Source organism: Ammospiza caudacuta, chromosome 5, assembly GCF_027887145.1.
Source record: "Ammospiza caudacuta isolate bAmmCau1 chromosome 5, bAmmCau1.pri, whole genome shotgun sequence".
Lineage (NCBI taxonomy): Eukaryota > Metazoa > Chordata > Aves > Passeriformes > Passerellidae > Ammospiza > Ammospiza caudacuta.
The window spans coordinates 44,923,987-44,949,687 of record NC_080597.1 but is presented as its reverse complement, the minus strand read 5'-3'; the positions used below and the strand labels follow the sequence as shown (position 1 = coordinate 44,949,687).

At 38.3% G+C, this 25,701-nt stretch overlaps 1 protein-coding gene across 4 annotated transcripts in view; it reads left to right on the top strand.

Moving 5' to 3' along the window:
- Nucleotides 1–25,701, top strand: part of MSRB3 (methionine sulfoxide reductase B3) — a 79,383-nt gene that overhangs the window by 30,799 nt on the left and 22,883 nt on the right. For all 4 annotated transcript variants that reach the window (XM_058804745.1, XM_058804747.1, XM_058804744.1 and 1 more), the window contains 3 exons: nt 4,803–4,911; nt 6,719–6,796; nt 17,004–17,032. In XM_058804745.1, the coding sequence (XP_058660728.1) occupies nt 4,803–4,911; nt 6,719–6,796; nt 17,004–17,032 (216 nt within the window). The remainder of the gene's footprint in view (nt 1–4,802; nt 4,912–6,718; nt 6,797–17,003; nt 17,033–25,701) is intronic.

The window sequence follows — 25,701 nt, the reverse complement described above, 5'->3', positions numbered from 1 at the left end:
GAAATGCGAGGTTCCACTTTTAAAAATACTAAGTGTTAGCAATAGTATATGTAAGGATATTTATTTAAAGAAATGTATGCAAATATTTTTTAACTTTGTGGAATTCCTCTTAATATCAGTTTGAGGTAATTTACCATCAATCTACCAAGATTCGCTTATAATGGGACAGACTTTGGGAAGCAAAAAGATGTATACTTAGAGCCAGATCCTGTAGTCTCATGTACAGTCATAGACCCTTAAGTAGCTATGCATATTTTCAATGGTGTGCCTACACAGGTCACATTGCAGGATTGGGGCTGAGGTGGAATATGAAAAATAAAAGGTACTATAAGGCCCCTAAAAAACTGCTTGGTTATATTAAAAGAAATAGTACGGAAAACTAGAAGGCTGATTTATTATATGGCTGTGCCCTGCTGGAACATTTGATCTTGCTGTATTTAGTTCAGGAAGTCTAAGTGGTATGTGCTCAGTGCATGACCATAATGTCCATTAATGCTAGTAGAATATAAGCATAGATAGAAGAGGGAAAATGGATGTTGTGTCTTCCATGCAGTTGAAATATTGAGTTAATTTCAGTGATAGGAAGCAACAAAATGCAAGAAAAAAATGTTAGAATGGTTCAAAAGAATGTTTGATATAGGAAAGCTATCAGGCAAAATGCCACCACATTTCAGGGCATATCAGACACTAATCACCAACCTCTGGTGTGTTGGAACAGGTGAGGGGCTGAGTTGAGGAGTAATGGTCTGCTAACTTGTGTCCATCTGTCTGAACATATCTGGTTGCTGGTTTTCTTGTGATTGCTTATAAGGAAGGAGTGTTATGAACCACAGGTTTGAAAAGTCAGTTGGAACTTATATGTGAGGTGAGATGATTAATGTCTTCATTATCAGGTCAACACTCAGAAAATACTTTCTGTTCACTTAATTTGTACAGCAGACTTCAGAGCTGAACTCTGAAATGCTCATAGTCTGCGGGTGAATAGTAAATGGCAGCATGCCCTCCCTTGCTTTTCAGAAAAAAAAATCCCATTCCTAAACACAAGAATACTGTGAAGTCTCCAAGAAGGGTTTCTGTTGATGTTTGTTTCACCCTCCTCAGGTTTTTTTTGTTTGTTTGTTTGGGGTTGTTTTCCATTAAGATTTTTGAGGCTGGTCTTTTCCTCACAAAACCTTCCACCCTGCTCCAGGATCATAAGTGCCTTTAGTGCTGCTGTAGCTGTTGCCAGAGGGCTGAAGGAGCTGCCTGAACACTGCTTTTCTTAGGAGTGCCAGCCCCAAAGAAGGCACCATGGGGTGCTGATTAGAGAGATTTAATCTGGCCTCCAATCCTGCAGTGGATCAAAGGGGATTTTGTCTGTCTTTGCAGGCAGTTCACCTCTTAACAGCTGCATCTAACTGGAGTTCAGAGCATAACTGTCCTGGCCTTTTCTAAAAGTCATTGTTGGGAGCACTGTCTCCAAGGAACAAGAGTGCCAACATAGATTCTATGAATCCGGGCTCTCTTATTCTCATACAGCATTTAAATTAGCCTCACCTTTAATCAGGTGACAAAATGCTGTTTGTAGAACTGATGACCTTTTCTCTCATTTGCCTCAAACTGTGGGATATGCCAGTGAACTCTGAGCCTGCCTTTATGGCTGAGCTGCTGAAGCATTTTGTTGCCTGTATGGACCCTTTCCAGAGCCCAAACCTCATCCCATCTATGGAGAACCAGATGGAGGAAGGTGGTCAGCCTGCCCATTTATTCTCTAGTTTAATAATTAGCTCAATAACAGCTCCATTACTAGTGGCAGTTTTTCTTATATTGGACATCTTTGTGTAGCTTTATGTTGTCCCCTCCCAGAATACAAACAGTTGCCTTGAATGTGATAGTCATCTCATGTCATAAAGGAACAGCTGCAAAACCAGAAGGAAACACTCTTTTACCAAAAATTATGCACTTTTGTCCCTCTTGCATGTATTTTTTTTCCTAACTGAAGGAATGTATTCCTAGAATCTCATCTAGTATTTTCTAGGATTAATTGCATTTTTATAGAAGCTTGTAGGCTATCCCCATTTCAGATAAAATACCCCTATATCCTCTGCAGTCAGGGATGAGTCTTGCTTTACCTCTTGGCCTCCACAGCAATAGGGAAATAGTGTGATCCATTTACTGAGCTATCTGTTTGTTGCCAGCAGTTAAATAGTAAGTACAATTAATTTAATAGGGCCATTCTTGAATGCTGAAGGCTGGACCAAGGGATTTTCTTTATAATTTGTAGTGCAACTTTTTTTTGATCGATACTCAAATTACAAACTTGAAGAATCCCTTATTGGGGTCGGTTGCATTTTACCTCAGTGTAGCTTGGCAAAATTCCCCTGCAGACATAAACAATTGTTTGTATTATAAAACATACGGTTAATTATTAAAACAAGGCATACAAAAGATCTTTTTTTAACACACTTCCTACTTCTGATCATTGTTGTGGATCATGTGGCATCTAGAAATTTTCTTATGCATATAGTAAACCCACAGATTGGAGACCATTAAATTTGTAAATAAAATGAAAAATTATTTAAGGAATGTAAAGGGGGCAAACTGACTGTTTAAAAAAACCATTCAGTATTTTCACTTTTTCAAAGTGAAGTTATGCTTAGTTTGCCTTTTTGCAGCAGCAGCAGCAATGTAGCAAATTGAATTTATTTTTTAAAATTATGGCAGATATTTTAAAAATTGAAGAGATGTTAGTTTGTAAGATTCTTTGTTGCTCCCTAGACTACTTTTTAAACTGAAATTGTAGAGAAAAGACTGTCTCTCAAACAGTTTCTTTCTGAGCTGCGTAATGCAAGATAACAATAGCTATTTATATAATGCATATGCTTCCTTTCCCTGTTAGCTATACTTTGAAAGACTTATTAGTCCTAGAGTCCTGCACGTTTGGAGAATAAAAACCTCCAAAGTTTGACATCCTTAAATAAGCAACCAAATGTTATAAAGAACAAACCTCACTTACAGTTAGAAAACAATATTTACATTTAAGGTTGAAAAGCCAGGATGTAGGAAAATTTTGCTAATTTGGAAGGTGACCTTTAAGTGCACCAAAACCAAATAATTTGTAAGCTATGGCACAGGGCACATTCCTGCAAAATTTGTGTGAATACTGCTTTAGTGGTTCTTGAAAGACAAACAAAGAGACCTGGAATGAAATCTTTATCCCTCTCCCAAATAAGATTGAAGCTAACAAAGGCGTACAGCAGCGCTCTTTCAAAGCTTGCCATTAAAATGAAGAGTCTGCAGCACAGCTAATGAGATGGGTCAGAGTGGAAAACAATCTGTTTTTAAGAATGTTTAGATCAAAAGTAATTTCTAATCTATGAAATAAAGTCGCTTTTCAATACTTTTCTTTCACTAGTAATGCTTTTTATGTTTGCACTATTTACTTCAATCAGATGTTTTCAATTTTACTTTTTTCTTCCTGAAAATACTTCCTAGGGTTAGTTGGTAGTGACCAACAGCATTATTCTTTTTCTCTCTCCCCTATTCACCCACCCCCACACATTAAAAAATTGAGAAAAGAAGAGGGGGAGGAAGAAAGAAACATCTTTTCTTAAATGATTTGCAAGCATCTGTGCTCTAAGCTACTTTTTATGAACGCTCCTTAGTAATGACTCAAGGTAAAAAAGCAGAAAAGCATCCAATGTTAGGAAATTGCAATCCAATACCATGTAATTTAAACCTGCCATTGCCTCTCCTGTACTAAATGACATACAGATGGGTAGCTCTGTTGCCTCTACTTTGGGAACACAATTGGTCTTTTTATGAGTGTATATATATTTCTAGCAAAAAATATTTTCGTCGGGAGTGTTTATTTCTTATTGCACTATATTTTAATTACTGTCATAATTAGAGTGATTTTCCCTGCTATATTTGGTCAGTTAGTTTTTGCCAATGCTTATCAAAGTTACCTGAATATTTTGCAATTTATGTTATTACTTGGATAATTTTCATTCCCAGAAGTAACTTTATTGTTGTTTTTTGCTTTCACAGTGTGGATTTTTGCACTATGCAAATGTCTATTTTTTACTGTAATCCTTATGTACTCCTTGGATTTTCTGTGTGAACTAAGCAAAGTGTTAAGATTAGATTTTCAGAGGAGGGTAATTTCAACAGAACCCTCCTTTGCAACAAATTTTACAAGTTGAACCTTGTACAGCTTTGTGCATAAAGAAATTACTTATTCCTTAGGACTTCTATTCTAGTGCTTCAACAGTGAAAAAAGAAAAAGGCTACTTTTTTAACAGAGAAAAGGTTGAGGATGCAACTAGAAATTAAATCAACCTTACTGTAATTCTGAAGGTTAGAATTGTTTTTCAGCTACTTTTAAGGGAACTGAAATTGCCAGATGTTGTGGCTAAACATCATATGCCCATTACCATAAGTCTCCAATATAGATGTCTTGTAAAGAATGTTTCAGCTGTAGTTGGGATTTTTGCAGATCTTTTTTTAATGGTCGAAAAGCGGTACTTTCTTGTGAATGATTGTGTGCTCAACAATTTAGTGTATAACACACCAAAGGGCTTTGGCTGTAGCACATTGTCACTGCTCCAGTGGAATCACTTGGCTCTCCATAAAAATTCTTTTCTATACTTATATTTGAATAAATAATCAGCTGCAATTCAGCTGAGCCATTCTTTGTGCATTAGGGACCAGCCTGGTCATTGACAAGTGAATGCAGAAGCTATACTGTGGCTGTCTGCCAAAGCAATTATTCAGGATTTAAGCTAAAAAGGCTCCTTCTCCCATATCCTCTCCTTTTGCAGGGTCATGTAGGGATAAAAAGGACTGTAAGGTGGTCTTTTCCCAGGAAGAGCTGAGGAAGCGACTGACACCCCTGCAGTACCATGTCACTCAGGAGAAGGGGACTGAAAGGTAAGGCAGGATGAAAGAAACTCAGATCTAAAAACACAGGCATCTTTCTTTTTCACCCCTCCTCTTACTGCTGTTTCCTCACCTTCCCTACCAAGTTTTGTTGGTTGTTTTCTTCTTCTTCCAGGATTTCTACACTTGTTTACTAACCCCTACAAATTAACACTACTGCAAAGACAAGCATCTGCAACAGGGGGGCCAGGGCCAAGGGTCTTGTGTGACTTTTTCTTTTAATGAACACTGCATGTCTTATAAAGTCACCAGGCTCATAGTTAGAGTCTGTTTTTAGTTTACTACAAAACGTGTGGAAGTAATAGTGGTTTAAGTACACTTTTTTTGGAAGACATCGCAGTAAGCAGAACCACGAGGGAAATGGCCCTGTGCCAGGAGGCTGGAGTTTTGAAGGTGGCCATTGTAAGTATAGACGTTTTGGCTGCAGAAAGAAGGTAGCATAATTTAGTTCTTTTCCACCCCACTCCAATTTCTTTTTGAAGCACATGTGGAGAAGGTATTTATTGGCTCATTTGTGGTTGGAATGTCAAAAATTTTCAATAACTGCCCTCACATGGCTTTAGTCGCTGGAACCCAGCCTTAAGTCCTGGAGGGGAAAAAAAAGGACAGACTTCCAAGATTGTTTTTAGTGAATAAAGTCTCTCTCTCTCAGCTGATTCTAGCCAAAGGTAACTTGCCAAGGCCCAGCCATTTTTTGTTGTCTAATTTATACCACTGAGCTTGGCGCAAGGCCCTGGCTTTACCTCTGCTCTAAACGTACTAATGATGTAACTGCTTGTTTTCATTCAAGAGCTGCAAGGACTCCCTGCTGCACGTGGGGTCCTGGTTAATAGGCAAACCTTTTCCTGACAGCGCTGAATTTGGTGGCTGAACGTGCCAGAGAGGCTGGTGGGGACAGTCGCCCTCCCCACCCCAGCCCTCTTCATCCTGCCACAGACGTGGTAGGGCAAGGGGACGGTTTCCTTTACTGGGAGACCTGCCTTGCCTTCCCCCCAACCCTCCGTGCTCTTGTGTACGGGACCAACAACGTGATTTAATGCACACAAACAATCGGAGATTAGGTCATTCTTAAAAATCCTGTTTATAAAAAAAAATTGGACCTCATAAAAAGGGTGAAAGGATAATAAAAACAAGCTGCTGAGCACATAGGCTTTTTGTTGGGCTAGCGCAGCTGATTCGTATTAGGTGAATGACCTCCTAGCCTTTTAGATTGTTAACTTAGAAAAATATTCCCTTAAAGCTGGAATATTGCTTTTCAACTGAAAATATAAGGCGTGCACAGCTTGAAATCCTGGACCAATTATTTCATTTTCAGCTACAATGTCTGTGCCGCCCGGGCAGCCGGCGTTGGCCTGACCCAGCGCCACGGCTCTGCAGTGCCTCACACCTCGCTCCACTGCAGCCACTGAGCCCTGCACGCGGCCCAGACGTGGACACAGCGAGGTGGGGCAGGTTGAGCTACGTGCCAAACGATCTGTGTTTACAAAAACTTGACATTTCACTTGCCAGATAGTGGAAGACTTCTATTCTATCCTTTTTGGTTTTGTTGTTGTTCCAGCCTTTGAACTGTGGGACAATTTGCCTCCTTTTGCATGATGCGTAACATCCGAGGCACACTAACGAGGACGTTCCCCTTTTCCTGTGCTTGCTTTATTTGCTACCTTTAATAAAAAACAGCTGCCAACTTAGAAATCGTGGACTTCTATAACATTTTTCTAAAGACTCAACTACTTTAAAAATTAAAAAAAAAAGGAATTCCTTTATTTAATTTTAAAATGCGGTCTTATTATTTTACCAGTGCCTTTGAGGGGGAGTACACACACCATAAAGCTCAAGGAATATACAAATGTGTTGTTTGTGGAACTCCTTTATTCAAGTGAGTATGCTAAATATAGTTTTGAGATTTTTGTCTCTTAGATTATGTATAGTCTTGTATATATTTCATACATAATTGTACAAGGTCATTTCATAAAATCACAGAATGGTGAAGTCATTCCACCTTTTAAAGAATGCAAGAGAAACAATGTAAATAATGCTGTAGTAAAATTAATCTTATAGCAAATATAAAAAATTAGGATAAATGAGATAGGAAGATGACATTCAGGTAAAAGAGGAAGTATGACAGGGAAAAAAAAATCAGTAATTTTTTTTTTTTTCTATATGCAGCTCTACCAAGTAATTGTAACAGTCTTTCACTGAGTCAACCAATACTGAGGTTTGACTGTTAGAATTACTTCCAGGTAGCTTTAAGAGATACCAAGTGGCAATGCTGAATTATACATACAGCATTTTAGCTGATGATGAAAAAAAAAGTAGATGCATTTTTTTAGAATTCAAGCAGTTAAGAAAACAAAACTGTGTAATATTTCATTACTTATTGAATTTCCATTCATCCAAATTAGCACACATGGAGAGCTGGTTTAAAAATACTCTTTAGAAGTACTGTGGGAATTATAGCCCTAAATTTGATGCTAGAAGCAGTGTTGATTGAATTCCCTTGATCACTGCATTGTTCTACACAGATTCCATTGTTTATGTGCTTTTTCTTATTTCTGGCTGCTTGTGTTCATTCTGATGGAGAGTTTAATTTTTTTTTTTCCCCCTCAGTTCTCCCTAACTTAGTCCCTTGCACTTAAAGAGTTACCTTTACAAGAGCATGAAGCAGGATGGTCAGTATAGCACTAATACTACACAATATTGTGCCAGTAATAGGTTAAAGGAAAATACAATTGATGTAGTTCTAGAATCACCAGATGTGGCAGTGATAGTTGTCCTCAGGAGATGTCTGTAAAATGAAAGAAGCACCTGGTCTCTGTAATGTTTGATTCCTCTGTCAGAAGGATTACCTGCAGAAACTGGTAATAATGTGAATCTTTTGGGTTGAAAATCGGATGGTTACAGACACAGCCAAGACAATAGTCTCATGTCATATGTTACGATGGTCCTTGGCTTGCGGGTGCAAAGTGGGGATCCAAACTCTCCATAACTCGTCTTTCTACTCTGCTGCTTAGACTGCATTCCACTGCTTACTATAGCTAAATCTTTTGAGGGGAGATCCTGGCTCTGTTGAAGTCAATTCATATTTAGCAAATGGAGTCAGGATTTCACCTTCTACCTTCAAGACTGGCTTCCTCTCTATCATCTGATGGAGAAAGAATAGGGGTTTTTTGTGGGGCGACTTTTGGACAGCATTAATTCATAAATTAATGTGAACTAGTTTCCAGTTGCCTTCAAAATAGTTTTACGATGGGAAAAAGCTGCAATATGGGACTTATCTCAAGTGTACAGTTTGCTCTGGCATAGTCTTGAGTTAATGAGTTGGATTTCTCTTTTTAAAATGAGCTATATGGAAATGTCTCTGTTTTCAGATTCTCTTTGAGACTCCTGTGGATTTTATGGGAGGAGAGAGAGAAAGAGGAAAGTTATTTTTTCATTTTAATAATTCCCAGGCCAGTGGGCACCTGAAGAAAACACCTGACCTATTGTATCCTGAGATTAGACTGGCCTTAACTCAGTCCCCCCAAAGTCTTTGTGTTGCCTTATGAACTCTTGCCACCTCTGGCCTACATCTAATTCAGCCAGTTTTTCTGAGGTGGCTGACAACTGTGGGAAAAAATGCAGAAGCCAGTAGGAGTCCCTCTTCTTTTGTTTATTGACCTCAAAATATCAGTATATGATATCTTCCTCAACCAGGGAAGAGAGATTTCTGAATCTTGGTCCCTGATTCAGCCCAGACAGCTAAAAAAAGTGAGAAGGAAACATAGATAAGAGAATGCAAAATATATATTTTTTACATTTTCACCACAAAATGTAAATTACTGAAGTATTTCCTTAGGAGTAAGATGCTAGTATAATACAAAGAAAGTCTATTTGCCCGTTTAAAATGTGAGCAATTTTTGTGATGTTGTGGAATTTTTTTGGTGGTTTCTTTTTGTAATGTCCAAATAGTTATCTGAAACTTGCATTTACATTTGTTTCTTATTGATGTCCATTGATTTTTTTTTTGTCTTTATGTCGTTGTAATCTGTAAATATATATATTTGGACTATGGACCTGTCAGTTTAACTAGGAAAGAGACTGGAGCTTCAGCAGTAATATTAACAAACTTCAACTTTTAACGTTTCTGATTTACGTTGTTTCATTACCATGTGACACATGAGGTCAGGGAACATATGAATTTTACACTCCAGATGAAAGACCTGTTTTTTGGTAAGTCTTTAAAATAGAACTTTGTCTCTATCACAAGGAAGATAAAAGAAACAATTAGGCATGTCACATCTCTTCATCTACCTACTTGTGCTAGTGTTATGAGAAACATCCCAAGCTTTATGAAGGACATGCTTTAACTTTTTCATAATCAAAGGTGCCTCACACATAAAATGCATAATCATGCCAGTGAATCTTATTATTCCATCTCTGAACTTTCACGCTGTGCAGTCTCCTACATCCCAGTACAGCTGTCTAAAAAAGCAATAAATGAGAGAGCCAATAAACTAATCTCAAGAATGTCCTTTCCTGCAATCCGGTCCTTATGCAGTTTTGTCTTAGACTTACTCCAATCTAGCTGTAGACTTATGCTAAAAGAAGGAGCCCTGCTGCCCCCACCTTTCTCTAGGGCGTTTTTTCATGGCTTTCTCTTCACTGGACCTCACCTGGTGCGGCTGGAGCATGTCTCAGTGCAGAACTTGGATCTGACAGACAACTAATAAGCCAAAGAAAAAGTCCTTATAGTTATCAACCATACCCACTTGTGTTAATTTTTTATCAGCCACACTTATCACAGCTGGACAGTCTCCACAGCAGGGTTGTGTTTTTCTGTATCAGTTCACAAAGAGCCACCGATGTCACCCAGATCCTCAGTGTTTTCTCAGGCCAACTGTATTTGCAAGGTTGTGCCTACTTTAATTTTTCAAGGCACTTTCTTATACGTTATTCAAAAATACTATTCATGGAAACAGGAGGTTAAAATGGACCTGAGTGAAATCCATGGCTCGTGCTACTGCCATAGGAGACCATCTATTCCATATTTAGTAAACCATGGTCATGTCCTTAACCATATGCAGGACTGTGAGAAAAATGTGGTATAGATGGGAACTGGGAAGCCTGGGAGAATGATTTCTTTTTAAAAAAAGAAATATTATTGTTTTGTCAGTTTCCAATTTTTAGGGCCAAAGACTAAATTACCAAGTCTTCATAAAACACCCACTGCTGCCCTTAGTGCTTCCTGGAAGGAATTCTTGGTAATAGTATTGGCTCTTGTGAATGTATACTAGCAGACACAGCAACAGTCTTATCCATGTTATGTTTTCATTTGGTTTTTGTTGAGCTGTGTCAGGTTTTCTCAACATCTCTCAGAAATCCAATCAAGAAAAAATGAAAGAGTGGTTGGGCAATGTTATTGTACCATTAGCATAGTGCCACTCTTGCCTTCACAAGACCAGGAAGGATTTCAGTCACCAGGCTAGATCTCTACAAGGTATTTCCTTGCACCAGTGCTGCGTGCTTAATGAATGGTCTTTAAGCTTTCTTACTGATCTTCATATTCTTTGAGGAAGGCACATGAAAAATCAGCACTGGTTATCTGTCTAGGAGAGCCCATATGACATCACTGATATGGTTTCTCTAGTAAGATCCAAAAGAACCACCTGAGCAACTTCATCTGTCTTCACTGTCTCTTCATTTCCTTGGAAGACTGTCAATCCCAGCAGTTTCTACTTAATGACATTTGTTTGAAGTAAGTTGGTTCTCACCAGTGTAGGGATCAACAAATTGTCTAGGTTGGAAAAGACTTTTAAGATCATTGGGTCCAACTGTTCATCCAGCACTGCCAAGCCCAGCATTAAACCATGCTTCCAAGCGCCATATCTACACATCTTTTAAATACTTTACGGCCTGGTGACCCAAACACCTCCCTGGGCAATCTGTTCCTGTGCTTGACAATGCTTTCCACAAGGAAATTTCACTAATGTTCAATCTAAACCTCCTCTGGTACAACTTGAAGCCATTTCCTCTCATTCTGTTGCTTGCTACTTGGGAGAAGAGCTCAACACCCACCAGGCTACACCCTTCTTTCAGGTAGTTTTAGAGAGTGATAGGGCTTTCTCTGAGCACCCTTTTTGTGCTCCAGATCCTTCACCAGCTTCCATATCCTTCTCTGGACACACTCCACCACCTCACCTGGAGCTCTTCTTGTGGGGGGCCCAAAACTGAACAGGAGATACAGCCTCACCAGTGCTGAGTACCAGAGATGATCCTTGCACAGATTCTGATTCTACCATCCTTGTATGGATACTGATTCTAGTATGAATTTCATTGCTATTTTCAGTGTAAAAGTACAACATATTCTTTGTAAACTTTTAAGTCTGATATATTTTTTCCCTTGTTTGAAATTTACTCTGTTTTGTATTGACTGTTCATCAGTCACTCTGCTTGGAAGAAGTAATTTTCAGCTGGTTTTAACCTTCTTTAATGCTTTAGTATGTGCACATATATACCTCAAGCAAAAATCAGGTAGGGTGAATTGTTATGGATTATGACTGCAGAAGGTATATATTTCTGTATTTATCTGTTTATAACTCTCACATTAAAGACATTTTGTCTCTCTGGACTGAACTCACCCAGAGATTACTCCTCACCATCACTGCAGGTATAAAATGACATGTAGATGTGGCACTTAGCAACAAAGTCGAGTGGTGAACTTGGCAGTTCTTGATTAATGGTTGGACCTTTAATGATCTTAAAAGTATTGTCCAACCTAAATAATTCTCTGACGTTAAAATGCTCATTTTGAATTTGGCTTTTCATCAATATGCAGAATAAAATTTATCACATCATCTGTCAATAGTGAATTTTTTTCTTTAACCAGGCTTGTTGAGGAACTAATACAGTGTAATGCTGACTCCATGTCAATCCTTCTGTAATAATAAAACTGTATCATTTAATCTATTTGACAATTTCAGCCAAATTTTTCAGGGAAGTAGTTATTAAACCTCAAAGATATTAAGTTCTTAAAGCAATAAGAAAATCAGGAAAGAGAGCATACTCAAGCTCTCTTTGAGGAGAGGCCTGAACAAGAGTTCAACTATATTACTAGACTGTAGCAGATAAAATTATGGTAAACAATATATATTATTGTATTATGATGAGAATCCACATAAGGGTTGAAGAGAGAGAGGCATTAGGGATGTCCAGCTCTGGGAAATATCTGTTAGTAGTTTTGCTGCCAGAGACATCAGAGGATCTGTCCCCTGGCCAAAACACAGCAACAAGCCCAGCTTTGCTCTTTCTGCTTGGTTCTTAAAGTTTGGGGACTTCTCAAATTCCCTGATGGTGCAGGTCTTATAAATTCCTAAGTAGTTACATCAGTAGTTACATCCAATGAACTTATTTTTACATTGGAATACTGCTGCATTTTTCTTTCTGGAACCTTGACTTTCAGGAGCTTCCAGAAGCTATTTGGAGCTTCACCTCATGAGTACGATCAGTGACTGCTTTCCAGGTAATGGTTTACATTTTCAGAAGGGTTATGTTTATACTTAACAAAATGGACAAAAGTCTCTTCTCTGGCCCTAGAGTCAAGTGACAAGACATGGCTTGTGTTTTTAACATCAGCTCCTTACTCTGAAACTGAGTGACCTGGTTCATTCTGGTCCCTGGCCTGAGCCTCCCCTGCAGTTTGCCTAGGTCCTGTCTAGGGCTCTCATCAGCATGATAAGGGCCAGTGCAGTGTCCAGGAATATGTTCACAACTGAGCATTACTGTCCTGGCCTTCTTTATGCTAGCAATGCTGTGGCAGGAACACATATACTGCAGCTAGGTATATTCTGTACCACTGGGAGGCAAACATGGGAGAGAGAGGATTGATTGTGTCCTAATCAGTCACCTGGACCAGGACATGGGCTGGCTTGGATTGCATCAGGAGCCTGCTAGGCCATCATCCCTTCAGCAAACTGCCCATGCCAATATGGAATAAAATTCTTTGAAAATAAAATACCAAAGGAGTAAGGAGAGAAGACAAAACACATGATTTATAGTATTCTCTATCATGTTCATAATTCCTTTAAGTATACATGGTACAATCATTAATACTAACACTATTACAAACAACATGGTAACTCTCTGGACTAGAATATTTTTTAACTATAGGCTAGTTCATTTAGTACATGTCCATTTTCCTTTAAATATGATCCTACAATGATGCATCATCTTTATGACTGCAACAGATCTTTATCAAAGTCCTTTTCAGAGAGAAGTACTATATTGAATGTCTGCCCCTACCAATGTTCTGTTTAGCACAGTTGAAACACAGCCTTGCAAAGGAGCAGCCTGGTATAAACTGCTAATGCAAAGGCCTAGAAAGCCAAGAGGAATAAATGACTTCTTCCATGTTACAATGCAAGGATCAGAACTGCAGAGTACTTTCTGAGAGAGTTGTGGGGCTTCCAAAGTCTGTTCCCTATGTTCCCTCAACAAAACCTATAAAAAACTGTTAAATTCTTTATCATGAAAGGTAAAAGGAAAGGCTGTGTTACAACAGCAGAGGTTCTGCAGTAAGTCCTCTTCCCTCTCTCTTTGACAAAGGCCTGCTTCCCTTGCAAGTAGCAGATCTGTGTTAACTTCAGCTCTAGTGTGTCTGTTGACACTGTAATTTGTGGCACCGAACAACTGCAGTTTAGTCATACTTAGTAAGGCAGTAGTTTAAAATTCACACTATAGGAACACATGATGGTTATCATTACTCCATTTCTCACTCTTACTTTGTACTTGGCAGTCTGAAGATCTGGTATATGATGTCTTTTAGAAAAAAACAGGTAGAAACCCTGCACCTCTTTGCAGTACAGATAAAATGACTATCATATATTCTGTTGTTTGTGTTTGACTTAGTTATTCCTGGGATCTTTGCAAGTATTGCAGCAGCTTTGCTTAGCTAAATCTTTCCAGTAGCTCACCATTTCCTGGCACATTGTATGTTGGTAGCTGAGCCTACTTAACATTTGTATTGCCATGTGTTGTGTGTAGTTGAGCCATATCGAAGTTGGAAATGAAAAGCACTTTACAAATACTCTCTTGTTCCTCTTTATGCATATAGACTCCTTTCCAAAGGTATTTATGAATGATCACCTGGCTTTCAGAATACTCCTTTATAAGAGACAGAAGTAGAGAAAATATGCAGAAAGCTATTATCTGTTCATTTGGGGGTGGGATGGTGGGGCATGGTGTTGGGGTGCTACCCTCTGGTTGTGATAAATGATAAGAGACAGTTTGTACAGTCAGGACCTGGCTATGTAATGTGCATCTTGCTTGGTAGGATGCTTAGGTTGGGTATCAGAGTATGTACTATGATAAAAAACAATGTACTGAGGAGTTTTTTCCTTCTAGTTAATGTAGTTTTAAAAGTATAAAGAAGTTAGAGTGAATATTTTTGTGTGTAGCAGAACATCCCTTTGGAATGTACTTTCAGCATTTATTTTTTTCCTATTTAATGGCCATATTTTAGTTGAGCATTTTTAACACATGCACAATTAGTTTCTGACATTTTGTCTAACGTGCTGTTGAGAAGCAGATTATAAATCTTGGAAGAAGGGAAAAATGCTGCTTTCATTAAAATGGCTGTAAGCTTTGTCATTCCTTCAAGTAGCCAAGGTGACTGTGTTCTTGCAGTGTTTCTCTCACATTTGCCACTTGTTGCTTATTTGCAATGCTAAAGATGCTTCATTATTTTCCTCCACTTTTTTCTGTGCCTTATTCAGATCTCTAACAGTTTCTGTAATATTGTGTCCTAAATTTTACATGGTTTTCCCAAAGGGAAATGGTGACCATAACACAGGTGACCCTCCTCCTCTTGATGGCTCCTAGTACTACCTCCCATGTTGTGTTTTCTTTCATAACTATTCTGCTGTTGCCAGACAAAGTTTGATTCATTTATCACCCCCATATCAGTTTTCTGATGTGTTGTCCAGTAATTTATGACTGTTTGGAGCTTTGGTACTAATTACAGTGCCCAGTGACCCCTGTGACCCTCCTCCCCATGCACGCTCTGCCACCTTGGCCCTTGGGCCAGTTTGTTGAAGCCACAAATTGCAGTGCATATGTCCATAACAAGGCATTCAGGCTGAGAAGCAAGAGCTCTCTTTGACCCACTAATAGGGAGTATCTACAGTTTAGGCAACGAGAAGTTGATTGTGCAGATAAACAGATGCTGAGAGTACAATTCATACATTGTGTCTGACTATGTAGGTAGTGAGGTGTTGCTGATACTGTGATGAGCAGGAGAGAATAGTGTAGGCAGGTATACAGCAGCTTGAGGAGAATATTGTAAATGAAACACTGACTAAGTAGCTTTAATTCCAACTCAGTGGAATTTCCCCCAGGTTACCACATTTCACAGGGTGGGGACTTCATCCTGCTGGTGTAATACCAATTGAATTATACTGTCAAACTGTGCACGGGCTGGTGCCCTGGGCAGTTACTGCTGCTGCTATTTGTGAAGGCATGTCAGCAACGTGCTTTCTTTGTTCAGTGCTTTTGGTGGCACTAAAAATATTAATTATGAAGATATGTCTTTTCCCTCTCACCTTTTCATCTCCTGAGAGTTATATTTAAGACAAAATATTGTGAACACTGAAGGAAGGTGCAGAGTGAGCAGCATGGGACAAGAGAGTTGTTTCCTTTCTGACGACTTTAATGGTGTGAACCTGTTAATTTTTCAAATTATAATTGATTTTATATTTATTTGCTGTAGCATAGATATTTGGTATACAATTACAATGTGAGTTATATAAAAATATAGAGTGCACGTAAAAGCATGTAGAAGCTTATAAAATAAAAGTTGAAAATAAATCTGCAATTAGTTTTTGAGCTTCAGTCATTTGTTGCTGAAAAAAGAAGGACTGTAACTTCCCAAAAATACATTCCTTCCTTGATGCAATGTAGAAGGATCCAACATTGTACTTTCTCCTTAGAATTTCTGGGGAAATGCATTTTGCTGCCAACGTAAGATGCTTTAACAGGTCTCCTGCTGGTCAGACCTTGTGTCCTGCTGTGACAGCCATGACCATGTGTGCAACTGATTGTTAGTGGGCGATATAAATCTGATTGGAACATGCCTGTTAATTGGTTTGAGAGCTCAATATAGACAATGCTGTCTTGTAGCAGATTGTGTAGATAGCCCTAGTCATAGGGTTAATTCTGCTTGACAGCACATCAGCAGCATCTTGAGTAATTACCCAACTTAAGTTTTCCCACAGTTGAAGTGAGACCTTCAAAGGCTTCTACATTTACAAGTATTATTAACCAATATCTGAAACATGATGTTCCCACAAGGGCTAATTTTTTCTTCCTTTTATTAAATATACAGGTTATAGGGTTCATTTGCTAAGAGCTAAGCCCTTAGAAGAAAACACTACTTGTTAGGGACAGAAAAATCTGCAGTGCACGACCAAAGCTAATGGTGCATAATGCACACATCATTGTCTTTTTGCAAAGACTTTAAAACAAGTTAAAATTTGGGTCTGGCTCCCTTCCTCTCTCCCACCCCCCACTTTCCACTTTTAAGAAAATCAAACCACTTACTCCTATGTGCAGAATGAGTCAATTGAAGACACACACAAACAAAAACCTCCTAGGATGTTGCACAATTAAGTACAGATCATTTGATACATATGACATTAATGAAGCGGTATCTGCTTCAAAAATAGATTGGAAACATCCATGAATGAGTTAAATCCTCCTAATGACTTTTCAAAAATGAAAATGAATGGAAACTATTTAATTCATACAAACAACTGTATGCTATGATTCACAGTATATAATTTAATCCTAATTCAAATTTATATTTTATTTTCTTCATTTAATGATCTGCCTTTCAAAATATCTTCTTTGTAACTACAGCATACAAAACAGTAAAATATTAAAGATAATAGTCATTATTTGGGTTTAAATGCCTTTGAATGCATTAAATGTTAATGTACAGAGTTAGACAGTCTGGTTAAAGATGGTATTTGCTGGAGGGATCAGTCTGACAAATGGCGTTTATGGCATAAAGCAGTTCTTGGAACTTACAATCTTTTTATTTTCTTTTTCAGGTCAGAAACAAAGTTTGACTCCAATTCAGGTATGTTTACATTTACAGTGTTTTACTGAATGTACACTATTCAGGTTAATCTCAAAAGAGTAGTTTATCAGTTCAAGTTCAGCTTAGTTTTAAACAAACTGGGGTAGGTCAGCCTTAAAAAGGATCTTCATTTCTCACCCTCTGAAAACAGCATTGTTACTGTGAAACATTTGCTTTCATTCCTTTCATTAGTTCCGGTCTCTTTACATTTTCCCAAAAGATGATAGAGAAGATGTATCTTACAACAGACTTTAATTGATCCAGAAAAATTGTAATACAAATAAATGATAATACACACTAAATCAAATGGAGGATTGAAGTTTGAAAATGATCACTGCAATAGAGCAAATGGTTTTCTTCCTGGTGGACAAAAACATTTTGTGGGAATTTGAAGTCAGTGCAGCCTCTCTGTCAGGAAACAGATGATTTGTCATCAAATTTTCGTGACAGATGCAGGTACACAATGCATGCCAGACCAGTCTGTAGAGCTTAACTGAGGAGGATTACCAAAAGGCAATCTCTCCCAAGATGTCTTTATAAAGAATTGTAATGTGTTGTAGGAACTGGGAGGGAAGTGAAGGTCAGTCTAACAGGTTAATGTATATCTAACAAGACAAAAAACACAGGACAGCAAACAGGGGAGACTGTTACTTATTCAGTTCACTATTCCTAGGTGTTCCTTAAACAGTAATAAATTAAGAATAGGCTATTGTCCTGAAGCTAGGTGAAATGTCCATTGCTTGAAAAGGTAATTCAAAATACATTTTTTGTTACGATGAAAAAGTCTGTTCTAAACAGGAAACCTAATATTATTGCGGAAATTTTGGTTTTAGACTAATGTTATCTTCTATATAGTTTGCTTAATGCTGTGATTATAACTGCTTATAATGTTATGAATTTTACAATGTATATTAATCAGGTTGTTTATGGAATAGTAAGTTTCCTTTTGTCCCAGTTCCTTTATTCCAGTGGGCTTGAAATGTGAGGCATTACGTTGCTTTTTCTTTCTACATTAGATTTTATCTTTGGAACTATATGGAAGTGAAATCTACAGCAGAAAGCATTTAAATAGCCAATGCCTACATCTTGTACACTTACGTCATCTTGCTCCTATTGTGATTTTAGTCTGTGAGTTTGGGATTACTTGCTTTAAATATTTCTTGAATAAACTCTATGCTAAGATTGATTTTTGGATCTTGACAAAACAGAGGGATTGCACGAGGGACAGCTTCACACATTTTCTGCCATTACCCCCTTTATTTTAGTGCATTTACCAAAACTAGGGTGTGGAGCAGAATGTCACACGTCTGCTTCTCTGCTAAAGGAAAAATGCTCTCTGCAGAGCTTCAATTTGCTTGGTGGCTTAAGCTACAAGTAGATTTCTGAGTCTCTTTTGAAGCAGTTCTCCTGTGAGGTGCACTGTTCTGCCTGCCGCTCCCTGGGCAGCAAAGGCAGGGACATGGCTTTTCCGAGGCTAGTGGTAAAAGTTCGGCACTATTGCTGCTGTGGTGTGCTCAGCACATGTCACCAGGCCTTTCTGCCCTGGGGTCCTGGTCCCATTTTAATCTTTGCCCCAAACCCTGTACTTGGAACAGAGAATTACTAAGGTTTAACACCTCGGTCTCATCAGTGCTGTGTCTCTTGGCACAGGTTTCAAGGGTATCTTGGTTGTAAAGATACCCTTAACAACCAAGGCTAGCTGTTAAAACCAAGCAACACCAAGGCTCAAAACCCCCTTATCATTGTGAGAGGTACAGCTGCCTTCTCTTCACAGGAAGAGCACTCAATTCTTCCACCAAGAAGCTGATCCTGACAGTCATATGGCACAAGGACTCTAAGTTTCTCTTTTGTTCCCAATATGTAAGAGCAGAGGAGAAGTGAAGATACTGGCACCATCTGGTTTTGTTTCCCTACCAAAGAATTTGCTATAACTTTCCCAAAGCAGACAATAATCCCAGACCTCCTGCTGAGTGAATGCACCCTGTTCACTCAAGGTGCATGGGTGATGGCATCCTTGTAAAAAAAACCCTCTTTTGTGTCTGGGGGTGCAGTGCCTTGTGTAGCACCCTGTTCTGCATTTCACAGGCCTTTGGAAAGTGTCAGTGTAGTGTTGGTTTAAAAAGGGCTGCTGGCATCTGAGTCTGTATTTATGCAACCTCAAGATTCTTGGAGACACCTTAAGGTATTTTCACATCCCTCATTTCATTTTGAATTCCCTAGACTGTCATTCCTAAGTAAAGTAATGATCCCACAAACTGGAACAAACATGCTTTGTTCCCATTTATCTTATGTTACTCAAAACAGTTCAAGTGTTGAACATGAGAATGAGGTAATTTTATTATAGAATACATTTTTTTTTCCTAGGGAGTTGTTCCACAACTATTGCTTGCTCTAAATTAAACCCAGTGTTAATTCCAGTTAACTTGCAAGTCTAGATATGCCCTTAATAAACATTTATCAATGCTATTATACCTGCCTTTCCTAGAAATATTTGTGAAGCATTGAAGAATTAAAAGAAGTCTTTCTGAAGCAAGTACAAAGTCAGAAATACAGCATTTAAAGTACCAAATAAGCTCACTGCAAATGTAACCCTGAAAATGTTGTTAAACACTGAAATATTAGACAAACATTGTCAAAAGAAGATTAATTGGAACTTGAGCATTAATTTAAAAGAAGGCTGCAAAATTCCTATGGTGATGATCAGGATTTATCATGCAAATAACTATAACATCTGTAGGGGACATACATTCTTCATATCATGACTAACAGCTCCATCTGAGAAACTTCTTTTTCTCTGCTAACTCTTTATAAGTCTACAGCTGGCAGGATTTCTGTCTCAGAGACCATGGGGTTAGCTTCACGCTGTTACAAGATCTTATAAATGAAACAATTTTGCTTTCCTGTCATACTATGATGAATTCTACTGGTACCGAAAATAGATTTTTTTCTAACAAAGTACTTGAAAGCAAAAACGGTTGTAGGAGAAATATTTCTTTTTCCTCACAATTTGTTGGAGAACAATGTAAACCACAAAAAACCCCACAGGTGAAACAATTTTGTTCTTATTATCAGTATTTTAGTGTTTAAAATGCTTATTGTGCTATGTGCTTGGTTAGAAGATTTCAGAATTTTAGAATATAAGAATTATATTGGAACAATTAATGGAAATAATTTGATAAATTATAAATAGATTTTTGCTTTTTTAAAATTTAGAGTAAATAGGTCTTCAGGGTGCTGTTCCCTAACGGGATGAACTGTAGGTCTCAAAAGCTGTTGCTGCACACTTTAAATCCCACTTTAGTAATATCAAAATAATCTAAGAAAACTACCTCAGCATGCCCCCTAGTCACCAGGGAATGGTAATGGTGAATTTCCTACTGCCGACTGGGAGGGCTGGAGTTTTCCTGGGGCATGTCCCTTACATTTCAGTTTTTGTAGTACTAATAGTAAAGGGAAAAATGCAACCTGCTTTTAATCAAACTGGAATGTTCAGTGATCACCATCACAATCTTTAGTGTTGATCTGAGTATGAAGCAAAGAAGATTAACTTGTCTCTTGCTGACTTAATTTAGTGGCAACCACAGTCTTTAAGATGTAATGGTAGACAAGTTTGTGTCATACCAACGCAACTGCCACTGTACATGTGAGCAGCCATCTGTTTAGAATTAAGTCCTTAGTGAAAACATCAATGAGGCCTAATGCTGCCAGTTTAAGTTAGACACAATTTGCACTGAGTTTTATATGAGTAAGGTCATCACAATCAGGTCTAATGCCACACAACAGTGAATTTGGTTACAAGGCCTGAAAGCATTTCTGAAAGGAAAGAATCGTAGCCCTATGTGATTGGATCAGGAGTCTTACCAACCTTGCTTTCCACTGGGGGTGAATTACCATTTATTATTTTGTACATAGTTGTCTTGCCCACTTTTTTTTCTTTACAAAGTGGTCCCAACCTTTTCATCAGCCACGGTCCAGATGTCTGAACAATCTTAGACTGTATACTCCAATCCAAACACTGTGCCTATTGAGATCACAGAATCAATATTCACAGTGTTTGATTGTTGTGAATAAGACTGAAGCACCTAATTTAGCACTAATCTTTTCTTTACTAGCTGTAGCAATGGAGGTGCTTTCATTTTCTGCGTAATATCCCTTTCAGGTTATGTCTATGTCTGGCTTTCACACAATCCCTGTGTATGGAGAAGTGTTAGCGTTTCATTTGGAGGGATATTTTACGCTAGCTAGTACCATGTCGGTGGAGTGGGATCATCTCAGCTAACTGTGACCATCTACCTTAACATAGCCCTCTGAGCTTCATCTCAAGTCAGTTGGAAGAGATTAACATCCTCAAATGAGTTCATCCCTTCTGCTGGAGAAGTCTGTTTCAGGGCACACTGAATCACCCTTTTGAGTGTCCATCAATTTTAGAGTTAGGCATGTAACTTTGATTTACATAATCATTGAAAGTCACAATAGATTATCACTGGAATGAATGTACCAAGAGTTGAGGATGAGTGGATGGGATCCTCAAGTAATTTTCCATGTCTGTTGCTGTGGAGGCTTAGTAGGATAAAAATCATAAATTTGAGAGAACTACACAACTGCTCCCAAGTTCTTCGGCTGGGTGTCAGTAAACCTCTTGTAGACAGAGCTTTTGTGGTGTATATTCATGAGAAAGATAAGTTTAGCTTAGTGATTATTTTAGTTCTGTTTCTCTTTGTATGCATTTTCATTTCCCTTTTTAAATCTCACCTTTCCTAAACAAACCCAAATCTTCTTATGTGTCTCCAGAAATGGTGACCCCAGAGAATTACTGCGTTTTTATAACTTTTTCTTAAATTCTTAGTAAGAATTGTCAGATGTGAAAAACCTGGTAAAGTATGTTTTGCAAATTGATCATTCACCAGTGTTCATCTGTTTACAGGCAAGAAAAGAAATATGTAACTCAAAGAGATATGGCCTAAGGATAATAAGAGTGGATAAAAAATGTATCATATTCAATCTAGCTTCACTCAGGGCCCAAATATTAAACTGGTCTTTGGCATATTTCAGAAAGCATGTGAAATTTTTGAAAAGCTTAGTAGGAAGATATTTTGATGATTTTAAGTCACTATTGAGAAACTTTTAGAAAGTCAAAGTCTTTTATTCAGTTAACTGCTCTAACCAAGCTAAGGAAGGCTGACACAATAAATGCAGATATGAAAACTGAAGGGTATTTTTGAAAATTTAACATTGAAAACCGTAAGCATTCTGGTTTTGTCTCTTACTTTTCAAGGAGGTGGTCATGAGAACAGAATTTCCGTGTTTATATTATCATTTTAAAAGTGTTTACCTTAAGATTTATGGATTTTGAAAGTACTCATATACTCACTTCCCAACTATTATCTCCCCTTCAGTCAGTGATTTTTTTTTTCCCTGTCACGCACACTAGAAGGGATTTAAATGGAGTTCCAGGAATACTGAATCAAAGAAGAGTGGGATTTGAAATGACAATGCTTAGCACTGATAGAATGTCTGGAAACCAATTAAGACATATTTACATTGAAGAGTGGCAAAAAATGTTCTTGTGAATAAAAAAATCTGCTGCATAAAGCATTAGGGTTCTTGAAACAACTTTAAAATGCAAGAAAGGAAGATACAGTGTTTCACTGGAATGAAAACACTCCCTGCTTTCAAGTATAGCAAGAAAAACGTGAATGAAAGACAACTGTCAGAACTGCCCTTTAGGTCATGATGATATTAAGACTGTGGCAAACTGAATTTACATTGGTCATCATTTACACTGTTAACTGGTGGAGAAGAGAATTACAGGAGCACCCTTTTTCAATAATTCTATTTTCTTTAATATCTGCATGTGTGACTCTTCCCTGGCCCCACAATGGCAAATATCTCAGGTGTACCTGTATCTGTATTGTTGTGCCAGTATGATTACACAAGGCAGCATTTTGTTGCTGAAGCTCAGTACAATCCTGAATCCTGCAGCCAGCAGCTGCTTTTACTCCTTTGGTTCTAGGCATCACACTATAGACCATACAAAAAGTAAGCCTCACTCCTAAAAAGCAAAGAAATATACATAGTAGAACTGTAATCTTAACTCCCTTGCTCTAGTTTTTGAATAAGTAATTCATTTAATGATACATTTATGTGATTTTTCATGTTCGCCTTGTTTTCTCACATCAGGAAGGTCTCTTCCCAAAGAATGTGCTCCTGGCCAGGATGTGTAACACACCAGTTAGACTGCTCAGTGGGACGTGCCCCTGCCTGGGCTCTGATTTCTGGGAGGAGGGAAAGGGTACCTGACCACCTTTGCTTGACCACCTCCTGTGAACACTATACACCAGTCCAAGTTTGGGACCTATGCCATCACTTACCTTTTGGTATGACACCCAGAGTGGCCAGGCAGCTTGACTGCACTTGGTGGCAGTGAGGACACAGACCTTCATCCAAATGCCCACAGCCTTAAGATGATCAGGACAGAGATGGATCATACAGAGACTCTGTCCATCCCTGCACCCTCCACCTTCCTTCCCACAGCAAAAATGGCTATTGGGAAACTTCAGAAGCTCAAACTCATGAGATTTATCCCACCACTTTGCCTCTGGGAATGTTTCTACTTATCCACAAAATGATTGAGCTTTAATGGGTTTCTTATAATTTGTACAAGCACTAACAGTATATTTCTTTCACTCCTCTGCCAATAGTTCCTGCATGTTTTTTAGTTTTCATAAACTGTCTTGTCCAGTGCTGGGGTTAAACCTCACACAGATGGAGATGGACAGTGATACTAAAATGCCTAAGTAATCAAATGTGTTACAGCCTACAGTTCTGCTTTAACATTTGGATGGGACTGTGTTACTTCAAATTTAGTAACATAAAGGTAGTCTCATAAAGAAGCTGAAAGAATAAGGCAGAACATTCATTGAATTCATGGAGATTAATAGATGTAGGGCATGCAGTGTCATCTTCACTGCAATGTAAAGAATAAGATTTTCTAAGCTATGCAGACATTCTACCTTTCATTCAGGCTGTACTTACATAAACTTACCACCCATATCTCATTAGTTCAATTATATGGTCTATTTGTGCAGGTCTGTTTTAGAACTAATGAATGATGGAGAACTAGAGTTACAGCAGTGATAGCGGGTATTTAAAACATTCAAAGCAAGAGTGAAGAATGTAACCCTCTCAGGAAACAAATTGATACTAACTGAAGCTTATGCAAATATTTAAATGATCTCATAAAGATCAGTGAAGAAAAAAAAAAAACAAAACCAAAAATAGTTGCATGGAATGAGCACAGGGAAGTAGATCGTTAAACACAGAGAAACGAGAAAGATACGCTAGTACAAAGCTACATATTAAATTATTGCTTGTCCTGCTCACCCAGTTTTCATATTCAGATGGATGCAAGGTTTTTGCTATATGTTCTTACTGTAGAAAGAGGTTAAATGTTTAAACAGAGGATGCTAAGGTTAGTCCCAGAGGGTGGGGTAGCCAGAGCTAGAACTGTGAGATTTTTTTATTTGGGCACTAAACAAGTACATGCAAACAAGGCTGGGGACTTGTGTATCCAGGCAAGTTTGTTTTAAGTTGGTAATCTGAAGGAAAATATTTTGTCTCTTTTCCTATGTATGGAACTGGGGCAGGATATGTGCCACTCAGATTTTTTAACATACACTGATATTGGAAAGGAAGCATTTCAAGCAAAGACTTGCACTATATGCTTGCAAAATGAAGAGTGGAAAACAGTTGAGCTGTTTGATTTTTATCCAAATTCTCTAACTTTTCCAGTTTTTACAAAAATTAATTAAAAATTTTTAAAAAATTTTTTGCAAAATTTAAGATTTTTCAGAAAGTTTTTGAGACACCTAAAGGCTCTGGTTTAAGGCACTATTATTATAGTAGAAAGAAACTAAAACCAAATTCCCAAACCTGGCATCAACTTAAAACTCAGGCCCCATTTATTTGTATGTTTAATATGTGGCACCCACAGGTTGGTTTCCTAGATTACACAATCATCCAGCTGTGACAGCCTTTCTTTTGTGTTCTGCCCTGGTAGAATGCAATTGAACCCCACTGTGACCCCTGGGAATGCCAACAATAGAGATGATCAGTCATTGCACAAACAGCTCTCCAAAGGGTGATCACTTTGTTTCAGGCCTTTCAGAAAGCAATTCAATTTTGCAAGTATTTTAACATTTCTTAGGGTGTAGATTAAAAAATGTGTTAAGAATAGCAGTGTGAAACAAGTATTACACCTGGTGATAGTAGTGTTGAACACTGAAAAATAAAAGTTGAACACTGGAAATTTTGCTACTGAGGTTTCTTGCTTCTCCTCACTCCACCTCCTCCCTCAAAAATACACCAATGGGATGGTGCCTTGTGCAAATGCAGCACCATCTTGTTTCATGCCAAAAAGCTTCAAGGAGGGTGAAGGTGAGGCTCTGAAGCTGATGTCAGAAACGGCCTTAATGACAGTACAGGTCATTAAGCTGCCTGCAGGGGTGGGAAGTACATTTATAAGGTCTGTTTCAGAACATGGGTCAGAGGTCCTCAGGTCCTCTAGTTCTTGCTCTAAAGCCAGAGGCTGCAAGGCTTGTTTGGGTTTTCAGTGAGCTGCTCTGTGGGTTGCTGCTAGTGGCACAGGAACCAAGTCATTTGTCAGCCAC